An 11,952-nucleotide genomic window follows, 5' to 3' on the forward strand; every position below is an offset into this window, starting at 1 on the left:
CCCAATGACATCCTATGAGGACTGGGGAGGGTAAAGCGTACACAGTTTGTTTTCCCTATTTAGGAAGAGAGGTTGTTTCCAAAGGATCCTCATCTCAAGTGCAGGAAAAACGACTATGAAGAAATATAATAACTAATAAGAAAAGCAGTGCAAAGCATTCAGAAATGGATCACCACCAAATCTAAATCCATCGAAAAGCAAGATAACACTCCACAGTTACTAACTTTCTATTCAAACTGTAACTAATTAAGAGATCATCATTTCCTCTATGAGTATTTGGTAGTATTAAATAAATGTATGGTATCTCATTTTTCACAAATACTGGCCTGTTTTCATCTTCCAAACTCAGAATGTTTACATGGATATTTGTGACCTCTAACAAAGGCATAACTCAATAGATCACAATCCTGTCACTTTGAACTACTACATATTGCACACTAAAGGAAACCTTAATAACCAAAAGCAAAAAAGGTTTTAAAATCAATGAACTAGTAATACATATAGGAAGCAAATGGAGAATTTGAGCAGTGGCCCTATGGGATAAGTTGATTGCCTTTAATAAACCAATAATACATATTGAATCTCCTGCAGGTAGCATGTTTTCACCTTTGGGTCTCTCTTATGAAAGCCACTTCACGACTTCCGATTGGAGATGACAACAAGTGCTTATCTTGATCTCCGTCTTCACTTTCAGTTGGTTCATGGGGCGTTGTAGATGTCATTGATCCACTTCCATCTTCTTCTGGATAAAAGAAAGAGTTGTTATTGAGTGAGTGAACATGTATAAGAAAACTGATATATAGAAAGCAGTGATTCCAAAAATGAAAAGCGGAAGAAAACAACAAAATCCATGGGACTTGAAGTGAAGGTAACAATTCACATTTCACGCCATAAAACAACAACATACCCAGCGTAATCCCACAAGAGGGGTCTAGGGAGGGGAAGATATATGCAAACCTTACTCCTACCTTTGTGGGGGTAGAGAGGCTATTTTCAATAGACTCTTGGCTCAAAAGAGAAGTTAATTAGAGTAGAGTTGGAAGAAGAAAAATATCCAGATACGACGCACATGAAATAACAGATAGTAAAACACATTGAAGAATAAGAAACTACATGATTACTAAATACTACTAATAAGGAGGAGATTTGGCAAGCACCCTGCCTCTCCCACCTAAAGTGCGACAACACTTGACTACTTAACTTCTACCCTAATCCTTCATGACATAAAAGTTAAAGCAGACTGAACATATATGAATTTCGTACTAGAATGATCAAATTGCAATTAGAATAACTATTTGCAATGTCCAATATGCAGTAATACCGATACTAATGAAACCCCTGAAAGATGAGATTGAATGAACTGGCCACCTCTTGTTGGGATCACTTTACATGTCATTGTTTGAAGCACACACTTTTACAAAGCCCGTGGCTTCATCCATAAAGTGATATCCCTTTGATTCGCTCGCTTCATTGTTTTAAGTAACAAAGCGAAGGCTTTTAATAATACTGATTCACAGAATAGCTATTGCATTTTCTATTTATCATTACAAGGATATGAATCATGTTACCTGTACAATGATGGTACTCAGGAAGCTGTTTAACAGTTGTCGCTTGGAGGCTCTCAGGAAGAAGACAACTGCAGAAAGCACCTGAAATTAAAAATAACCAACACCTTTTAAGACACGTGTCATTGACTCGCCATATATGGTAATTGCATTGAGAGGTTATCCAACTATGAAAGGGAATATCGAAGACCGGGGTGGGGGGGATTGAACCCCCCTTATTGAAAAATTATACTATGTAAATAGATAAAAATGATTTTTTTACAAGTAAATAAGTTGTTGAATCCCCTTGGTGTAGGACATTTCTTTTGAATCCCCTCATTTGAATTCCTGGCTCCGCCGCTGCGAAGACTTAAGGTAATGTGTAAATTTTGTTGCCAATGAAATATCTTTGTTTAGCAAAAAAAGACTTAACGCCACTAGCGAATATCAGTAAGAAACCTCACATCCGTTAAGTAGAGAGACTATTTATCTTTATGAAGAACCAAACAAAAGGATAATGAAATTGCATTTTATTCCCCCTTTATTTACATGGTTTGTAGATATCACGCTCACAAGAATTGGACGAGTTTAACTCCATCAAATTGCATATATAACTTGATGAGATCATTAGCATGTATGTCAAGCACTTCAATCTCACAAAAGTCAATTAGAGCAGACAACAACATTAAGACAAGATTTTCAGATGCACCAAAATAAAGAGGCTTAGTATTGTGCCTTCTACAAATCTCAGAATTAGTAAATTGCCACACACCCTCAGATGCCTAAGGTAGATCATATACCTGAATGCTCACTTCAGTTTTATGCCAGTATATCACAAAGAAACAATAAATGTGGACAAAAAGAAGTGAAAACTAGAGGAAAATGAATTTATAACAACAACAGCATACCCAGTGTAATCCCACTAGGTGAGGTCTAGGGAGGGTAGGGTGTGTGCAAACCTTACCCCTACTTGTGGAGGTAGAGAGGTTGTTTATGAAAGACCCTCGGCTCAAGTAACTCATAACAACATACAGACGCAAAGCAGACATAACAAATAGAGTAATAAAGAAATCATTACATAGCATTCAGAAAAAGACATGATAATAATTTAGTGGACCAAATATACATACCAACCCTGGCAAGCCGATTCACCCATCCAGGAATCCCTTTCCCTGTTAATCTCTGTGCTATGTCATCTGTGAAATGGTTACAGTTCTTGGAAATGAGGTGATAGGTATCCCCGTGATACTCAGAAGCCACATCCTCAAGAAATGCATGAAATTCAGAGGGAGGCATCTTAATACGACCCAATGGGACTGAACATCTGTAGATGAAACCAGGGCAGCTCTTAGGTTCCACTTCAAACACGCCACTTATGGGAAAGTCATGCGCTCCATATCCATATTCCATACCATGGACTGGAAATTTTTTTCCATTGGCATATGCAGAGAGCAAAAACAAATTCAAACTCCAATCAACAAGAGGTAATTTAATATGCTATATTGAAGAGCTTTATATAAATGTATTCAGCATATGTTAGTTCTAAATTGCATACTTCACATACAAAAGAACCTAAAGAGTTTATCCAAATTGAAAATTTTCTTCTTTTTTCTTGAAAAGAACATAGCCAGTTAAAGAATTAAGTTCTTTAGATGACAAATAAGTGTACAAATTTTCCTCAAGTAGTTTGACCAGTTTGAGATTCATCTTATCATACTAGACACCACTATGGGGTTTTATGTACTTTCTTGATGCAAAATTACAATGTAAAATTCTTATGTTTCTTATTTGAACTTTTATGGCTCCAAATTTTGAAGGTGATGATTTAACCTCCAATCATCAAACAACCCATCCTAAGATAATGTAAAAGCTCAAAGATGCCACTGGCATCCCACACACAAAGAATCCACGTTAACAGGGTCTAGGGAAGGGCCACGCATTAAGGGGTGTGATGTAGACAGTCTATCCTAATACAAGTATTAGTGGCTGCTTCCACGACTCGAACTTGACCCATAGATCAGACAGAGACAACTTTACTTCCAAGGCTCCCCTTCTCACAGTGCAGTAAACGTGGATGCCACTACCGTGGAGAAAGAGCACCACTCTCTGGCATTTTGTGGATGAAATGCTATAGTAACACTAAAGGAGGACAAAAGTCCATGGGAATCGGTGTGGAGAGAGAGAGAAATGAGGTGCTGGAGGACAAAGGACTCAATGCAGGAAAGAAGTATATGGTTCATCTCTCTAACTAAACTAATAGTTTGTGTGTTGTGGAGCGAAAAGTGCCTGGGATAAGGAGCAGCAGGGGGAGAGAGAGAGAAAGAAGGTTGTAGAATTCTTATCTTCCTGAGACAACTGAAACTTCAGGTCTCACTACCTCTCAATAGTTCCATCAATACTGTATGAAACTGCCACTTTCAAGATATAGGAAGCTCATAGATATCTAACAAATAATTTAGGAGACCAGATCAGTAATCCCTGAACACAACGACTACAAATTTTAGCGGTTGACATACTATACTATTCCAAGTATTAAGCTGAATATAAAACTTCCATAAAGAAATGGCTTATCTTGAATACTCCAGACTGTATGAGCAAAATAAGTTGCATCTACTGTCTTGCAACTCTGGTCATAATTTTTTCTTATCAGGATCTCTTGGGTAATAATTATTAGGAAGTTTATGTATAACAACATTAATATAACAGGTGAATCTAGGAAATGTTAGTTGGGGTAGAGAAGTGCCATATTTCCATCTTCGGGGTTGGCAGTTCTCGACATTTTCAATGTCTCAAGAATCTGGGAAGGTGAAGCAATGGTATAAGATATCTACACACCATATTAGCAGAATTTTTTGTCCTGCGACAGTAATGCTTGTACAAGCATGACCCTCAGAAGTTTAAAAATTCAGAAAATTGTAGGGAAGAATGAAATGAGAGACGTTAAACAAGTAAAACAGACGAGATCCATTTCATGGACTGGTAAACTGTTGTTTACTTTTGCACGTTCCATGAGCTCCTCAGTTAGCAAGCAACTAATATATATAAGCTATTCCTTTTACTCTCACCTATTCGTTGACAACGACAAACAAAATCCCAGCATCCACTTACGATGACCATTGCAAAATTTATGGCTTCATGCTTACCCACTAAGTTGATAATCATTCAATACCACGCGTATTACACGACTCCCACTAATCTCTTATATCTGTGCAAATCTACAAGCCTTTCTCTTTTGGCCCAACAACAAAGAAAGTAGTAATCCGTTTCAATTTGTTTCGAAATTTAAGAAAGTAAAGAAGACTTTTGAAACTTGTGGTTTTAAACGAAAGAGTAAAGATTTGTTGAATGTACCCAAATTACTGTAATATTTGCGGTATTAAACAAATCATGTGGAAGTTGAAAGTAAGGAGTTGTCAAAATAGGAAAGAGGCATTCCTTTTTAAACGGACTAAAAAGGAAATAAGACAAACAAATTGAAACGGAGGGAGTATCAAAGATTTCACATCTCTGATATGAGCTAAACACCCCATCATCAACTTGATATTAGAAAGATCAAGAGTGCACTTATTCAGAATCATTTTCAAATAAATATTTTTGATAACGAAAGTCAGCCTCACATCTTTTTCTTCCGTTCTCTTTTTCTCACCTTTGGGGCTTAAGGGTTTTGCACCCAAGATCCATTAAGATTTTCAATAGATCGGGAAGGTTTAAAGCCGGTGGGTGCAAAGTTCCCATTGCACCTACTACTTCAGTGACAATTGATTCAGACTTCAACCCACCCATGACCTTAACACTGGATAACAAAAGATTCCATATCTTTTTCCGCTACCGGTCACGTTTGCACAAGGTAAACCCCACTCAAGTGTAATAGCTCGCAAACCACACAGAAGAGGTAAACCACACTGAGATAGCATGCAGGGAGTTTTGAACTCGAGACCCCCCATTATCAAAAGGAAACAAACAAGATCAAGAAAACTTACAAACACCACCTACTTAACATTTTCATCTAATAACTCAAAACTCAATATCAACAAACAGAAAGATCTTGCTAATAATCCAAAAACTCCCTTACTCCTTAACAACCAACCCCACAACAAATTCTTTTTTTTTTTTCAGGATATGGTAAAGCCTTACCCCAACCCAACCCAACCCCCCCTTCCACCCACCCTCCAAAATCCCCCTTCCCAAGAGCTCAAAAGTAACAACCCCACAACAAACAATCCAATAACAAATCTAAATTCTAACAACAAGAAGCAAGCAAAATCAAAGAAACAAAAAATCTAATTTCACACAATGTTAGAATCTAGAACATAGAAAAAAAACAAGATTTTAAAAATGAAATTCTCCAAAAAGATCAAATCTTTTGTCTTACCTTCAATACCAGAATGAAATATTCCAAAGCCAAGCCAAACTGAGTACTGATTTGCAGGGGTGAGATCATATACATTCAATATAACTGGTGTCTCATAGCTTCCATCATTTTTAGCTGCATTATTATTATCATCAGGCTTGGAATTTGAGGTGCTTTCTTCTCCCATTTGACTCCCTTTTTTTTTTTTTTTTTTGAAATTTCTGTAATAAGGGAAATCTGGGATTAGGAAAAAGATTGTCTTTTTGAGTCCATTTTTTTATTTTTTTATTTTTTTTTGGTAAAAGCAAATAGCCTTTGATTCTTGATTTGTCTCTCTGGCAAAGAGAAAAAGGTTTGAACTTTGTAAAAATGGAAATCACAAAAAAAGGAAAAAAGACAAGGGTAAATTGGTAAATGAACATATAGTCTACTGTCTGCTTAGATTGTTGTAATATTTTGTTAGTCTTATGTCATACAAAAACAAAATAAATCATGTGGAGGGTTAGGGTATGTTGGGGTCCCTTCATTCTCTATTGTCTAAAATCATTTAATGGATAATATATTAGTCGATTAATTTTGATTCACATGTTATATAATTCTTTCTTTAAAGGGTAAAACTTTTCATTCGACTTCTAAATCTGTCTTAATTCAAATATCGAAATACTCACTGATAAATTTAGAAGGTTACGATATATTTCACCACAAATGGATAAAACTAAAATATAAAAGGGCAAATTTGTCTTTTAGAATTAATGCAAAATACGGGTAAGTACAAATATTTTTCTCCTTCTCTGTGAACATCGAATTAGGGTTTCGAAAAATCGGCCACGGTGACCGGAAATCCCCAAATCAATCTCCGACGCCTGCCAATTTACTGTTTCTCAGCTCATAGCCGCCGTATACTACTCCGATTTAGGTAAAAGCTCGCAACTTTGCCGGATTTTTTACTATTTTCCTCGATAAAATTAGTTTTAAAATTATCTCCGATTGGAAATGTTCTTTTCATGGGTACAATTCTCTAGTTTTTATTTCTGTATTGAGGAATTGGAGTTTTCTTTCGGGTATATAGTACTATAATTTTTAAGTTACAGAGAATTTAGCAGTATTATATGCTTATTTTTTTTCGAGCCAGCTTACCTAAACCCACGGGAACAGGAGGCTAAAACAACAAATGGGAAATCACCGAGTGTTTTTGTCTTTGCTGGAATTTGAACGTAAGACCTCATGTTGCTGCATTGACCACTAGGCCACACGCTTAGCAGTAGTATTATATTAGAAAGGTTCTTCTTTTCTGTATTGTTCAATGGTTAGCAGTAGTATTTTAGTAATGCTTTTATCAGAAATTAGTCGTATCAATCCATGATGTTTTTCTGTCATATGGAGTTCATCTAGGTTGACTTTTCATGAGTGGTTGCTCACACACAATTAGATTAGGCAGGGTTGGGGAGGTAATTTCAATCGTTTTAGCTACGATATGCAGCTGATTTTTTTTTTTCGTCGAAACAAACTTGAGTGAGTTTTAGGATTAAAGTCCATACTCAAAGAGCCGCCAGGTTTTGGTTTGACGCTGGACCAAAAACCAATTCACTTGAGTTTGACCTAAGTTGCGCGGACTCTTCACTTTTGATATCGCACCCATGTCGGATTCGCTAAAAATACACTACTTTTGGCGAATCCGACACGCATCCGTTGACATTTTTGAAGAGTCCGAGCAACATAGAGTTTGACAAAGGATAGTAATTTCTATGAAGGAATGTTAGATACCTTGTCTGTTCATGCTGTGAATGCTCGTGCAATATGTGTGGTAGACGCGAGCTCGAAGCTTGATTAGGGAATCAAGGGTGGTAGTAACCTGAGATAGGTAGAGAGATGAACCTATTATCCACCGAGTTTCAAAGCTCGAGACATCAAATTTCTTGATTGTCATAAAAAAAGAGAGAGTTTGCACTCGAAGACCTCTAGCTGAATGTGAAATTGATTAGATGGGACATCTTACTATGTGTGTTGGGCTAGAAGTTTGATTACAGTTTTTGATTGTAGAAATATTCATCAGTTCATCATTATAGATGAAATCCCACATTGTTGGACATATAAAAAGCAAAAAATCGATATCCTTCGGGGTGGCCCAGTGGTTTGGGCTTGGGACTTCCATGTTGGAGGTCTCAAGTTCGAAACCCCTTGCCAGCGAAAGCAAGGGGTTTGCTTCTGGGTCGAGCTCGTCGCACCGGGCTTGCCTAGTGCGGGTTACCTCTCCTATGTGGTTTGCGAGCTATTGCATAGGAGCGGGGGTTTTACCCTGTGCACACCCAAAGGGTAGTTGCTGCAGGTTTCCCTTGTCATAAAAAAATACAAAAAATAGATTGTTTTATCCTTAATATGGAATGAATATTTCTCTATACTACTAGAGTTAATGTCTGGATGATCTTTAGCAGGAGTATGATATGATTGGGATTATGCAACAGGTCATAACCTCAAGTCTGTTGCATTTATTCTATGTTCAGGTTTCTGACTTTCTTGCTTGCGTCTAGTGAACTGTATTTAGTTTCAATTTGTCGCTTTTATTTGGACATATGAAGTTATTTCATTCGTTTGTCTTTTTAGAATCCAGTGTGCTTAGAAAGTTGAATTGTTCCAAAATTCCGCAAGGATCTCTTATAGCAAACTGATGCACACATGATATTATGATTTCGAATGGGATTTTTTGCATTATGTCCAAGGAACTGCTCTTTTCATTTTTAATCTTATTGAAAATTATTCTTTTCATTTTGTAACTACATAAATTGAGTCTAAATAAATGCTGTTAAAAATTAATGAGCTATAGCGATTGGATGAAGACCAAGCCAGCAAGCCATATAGCTTAGTTGTATCCCGCCATAAAAGTAGAGAGGTCAAACTGATATATTCGTTGACTGAAATCTCCCTTGTCTCAGACAGTGATATTGTGATGTTCTTAGTGCTGTTACATAGTCATGTCTAAGGTTGTAATGCCTATATTTCCCAGAAAGATGGTTTCAGATGTGTGAATTTTAATGACCTAGGACTTGATAGGTGTTAAGCCTTCCTTCGTCTGTTTCCTTAAGAACTCTGGGATTGTGGAGCATCATCTAGGAGTGTTTGCTTCATCTGCCTAAATGTTTCTTATATTTGTAAACTTGTTCAAGATTCTTTTGGTTGTGTATTTCGGTGATATAATCAAGAATTAAATCTCAGTTAACTATAGTAGTTTGCAAATACTATATTTTCCGTGAATGACTTGGGGATGTGGGTAGGACCGAAGGGATGACTCTGATTGTTTTCAAAAGAAGTTGAGGTTTTATAAGGTTTATAGGGTTCTATTACCTTTTTTATTTCTTAAAAAAACTAAATCTCTATGGTGTCGTATACCTATTGACTATTGCACACAGGTTAATTTCCCTGCTAGGTTTGCTTTCTGATGAACGCCATTTACCTACCTACCCCCAACCCCGAAAAAAAGTTTATCAGGGTTTTAGAAGTTCAGATATTTAGTTTTCTGTTAACGTATAGACAAAAGAATTTTCCCTTTTCTGAATAGTTCATATGGATACTTGGGTATTAAACTAGCTTATTCACGGATTACTGAAAGCAGTTTGGAAAAGAATTATTATCCTGAACAGCTGTTATACCTGCTTGTGTTGTGCTTATGACACAGTTGATTGTGATGACATTAACCTGTCCTAGTAACTAGGTCGAGCAGAAGTCACATTGTTATGTGTGCATGGTTGCAAATTTTTTGTATCTGGATCTTTTTCACCTTACATCTAACCCTTTGGTCTTTTCTGATAAAGGCTTGAGAGGATTCATGAAAGATTTGTGCATTTTCGAACTGCCTGCCCATGCTAATGAAGTTCCCTGTTGAATATTCAGGTTTGGATACATTGGCTGCTTTCTTCAGTTCCTTCACATGTCAATTCCCAATAAGTTAACTGGGGACTTTAGCCATTTAAAAGTGGCGATCTCATAAATTGCTATTTCATGGAGGATCAAAACATTTTTGTTGGCCAAGAGTTTCCTGATGTCAAGGCCTTCCGCAATGCAATTAAAGAGGCTGCTATTGCACAACATTTTGAGCTTCGCATAGTAAAAAGTGACCTGATTCGCTACATTGCAAAATGTGCCTCAGAAGGTTGTCCATGGCGTATTCGTGCTATTAAGCTTCCCAATGCTCCTACCTTTACTATAAGAAGCCTTGAGGGAACACATACTTGCGGTAAAAATGCACAAAATGGACATCATCAGGCTTCTGTTGATTGGATAGTGAACTTCATAGAGGAGCGTTTGCGTGATAACATAAATTACAAGCCAAAAGACATTTTGCATGATATCTATAAACAGTATGGGATAACTATACCATATAAGCAAGCTTGGAGAGCCAAGGAAAGAGGGCTGCAAGCTATATATGGATCTTCCGAAGAAGGGTACTGTCTATTACCTGCATATTGTGAGCAAATCAAGAAGACAAATCCTGGAAGTCATGCTGAGGTTTTTACAGCTGGTTCAGATAGTCGGTTTCAGAGGTTCTTCATTTCCTTTTATGCTTCTCTTCATGGGTTCCTGAATGGTTGCTTGCCTGTTATTTGTCTTGGTGGTATCCAGCTTAAGAGCAAATACTTAGGTACTTTAGTATCAGCAACTTCTTTTGATGGTGATGGTGGAGTGTTTCCGCTTGCTTTTGGTGTTGTCGATGAAGAAAATGATGATAGCTGGATGTGGTTCTTGTTAGAGTTACGCAAAGCTCTAGAGATGAGCACTGAGAAGATACCACCTCTTACTTTTCTGTCTGATGGACAGAAAAGTATTGCAGATGCTGTGAAAAGGAAGTTTCCCTCTTCTTGTCATGCAATATGCATGCAGTACCTGAGTGAAAGCATCAGTAGTGATTTCAAGAACTCAAGGCTTGTGCAACTCCTGTGGAAAGCTGCGTATTCCACGTCCACCAGGGGGTTTAAAGAGAAAATGGCTGAAATTGAGGAGGTTTCTTCAGATGCCGCAACGTGGCTTCAACAGTATCCTCCTTCACACTGGGCATTAATACATTTTGACGGAATAAGATATGGTCATTTCTCTTCAAACATTTATGAGTTCAATAAATGGATTCTTGAAGCACGTGAGCTTCCTATTATTCAGGTGATTAAACGGATTCACTGTAAGTTAACAGAAGAGTTTGAGCTTCGGCGATCAAGGAGTAGCACATGGAGTTCTACCCTTTCTCCATCTGCTGAGAAACGCATTATGGACGGAAGAACTCATGCTTCCACATATCAAGTGCTAAGGTCAGATGAAGTTGAATTTGAAGTTATCTCAGCAGAGCGTTCAGACATTGTGAATACAGGTACCCGATCTTGTTCTTGCCGTGATTGGCAGTTGTATAGGATACCATGTTCTCATGCCGTTGCTGCTCTCACATCATATAAAAAGGATGTGTATGCCTTCACAGATAAATATTTCACTGCAGCTAGTTATCGCGAGTGTTATAGTAAAGAGGTACACCCCATCCCTGATAAACTTGAATGGTCTAGAACCCGACTAGTCCGACCACCCAAGTTCCGTCGCCCACCTGGACGACCTGAAAAGAAGCGATTATGTGTGGAAGATCTTAATCGTGAAAAGCATACTGTCCATTGTAGTAAGTGCAATCAAACTGGACATTACAAGACAACCTGTAAAACAGAGGTTGTTCAAAGTACACAACAGTTCTAGATGTATAGCCACCCCAATCCCCTTTATTTTCTTTCGAGTTGAAAAGTTCTCGAGGAAGAGGTTCAAAATGATGGATAATAGACCCGTCCCTCTACTCTCCGCCACTAAGGTTAGTGCCCTTTCTCGAAGTTTTTCATTATCTTTTTAGGTTCCTTTCTTGGAAATAGAATTAGAAAATATTGTAGAAAGATGTAAGATTAGAGATCTCAACTAGCTTCATATATTGTAAAATAGGGTTTGCTTATTATAACCCAATAACTCTTATCTCAGTGATTGTGAGGAAATGTGTTTTATACTTTATTTGGTTTCTGTTATCAAAAGCAAATTCTCATAGTTCAA

General features: G+C 37.4%; 2 protein-coding genes across 3 annotated transcripts; one reads left to right on the forward strand and one right to left on the reverse strand.

Annotated features, from left to right (window-relative positions):
- Positions 1-239: 239 nt before the first annotated feature.
- LOC125863139 (deSI-like protein At4g17486) lies at positions 240-6,274 on the reverse strand. 2 transcript variants are annotated; one of them, XM_049543289.1, is made up of 4 exons: positions 5,917-6,274; positions 2,675-2,962; positions 1,569-1,649; positions 240-742 (listed from the first exon to the last, which is right to left on the reverse strand). In XM_049543289.1, exons 1-4 carry the CDS (start codon positions 6,080-6,082, stop codon positions 603-605), a joined length of 675 nt encoding a protein of 224 aa, XP_049399246.1. In that variant the 5' UTR covers positions 6,083-6,274; the 3' UTR covers positions 240-602. The 2 variants fall into 2 exon arrangements, with proteins under 2 accessions (XP_049399246.1, XP_049399247.1); XM_049543290.1 differs by having other exon boundaries at positions 240-739; positions 5,917-6,223.
- Positions 6,275-6,654: 380 nt separating this feature from the next.
- Positions 6,655-11,952, forward strand: LOC125862560 (uncharacterized). The gene is made up of 2 exons (XM_049542668.1): positions 6,655-6,811; positions 9,781-11,952. The coding sequence occupies exon 2, from the start codon at positions 9,889-9,891 to the stop codon at positions 11,611-11,613; it is 1,725 nt and encodes a 574-aa protein (XP_049398625.1). The 5' UTR covers positions 6,655-6,811; positions 9,781-9,888; the 3' UTR covers positions 11,614-11,952.

The sequence above is a fragment of the Solanum stenotomum genome, chromosome 4, assembly GCF_019186545.1.
Source record: "Solanum stenotomum isolate F172 chromosome 4, ASM1918654v1, whole genome shotgun sequence".
In the NCBI taxonomy this organism is placed as follows: domain Eukaryota; kingdom Viridiplantae; phylum Streptophyta; class Magnoliopsida; order Solanales; family Solanaceae; genus Solanum; species Solanum stenotomum.

Excerpts from the sequence above, each read along its gene's own strand:
- LOC125863139 (XM_049543289.1), bottom strand. The coding sequence starts at position 6,082 with ATGGGAGAAGAAAGCACCTCAAATTCCAAGCCTGATGATAATAATAAT. Across the intron at positions 2,963-5,916 it reads ATTTCATTCTGGTATTGAAG|TCCATGGTATGGAATATGGA; the intron begins GTAAGACAAAAG and ends AAAAATTTCCAG. Across the intron at positions 743-1,568 it reads TGAGTACCATCATTGTACAG|AAGAAGATGGAAGTGGATCA; the intron begins GTAACATGATTC and ends TCTTTTATCCAG.
- LOC125862560 (XM_049542668.1), top strand. The coding sequence starts at position 9,889 with ATGGAGGATCAAAACATTTTTGTTGGCCAAGAGTTTCCTGATGTCAAG.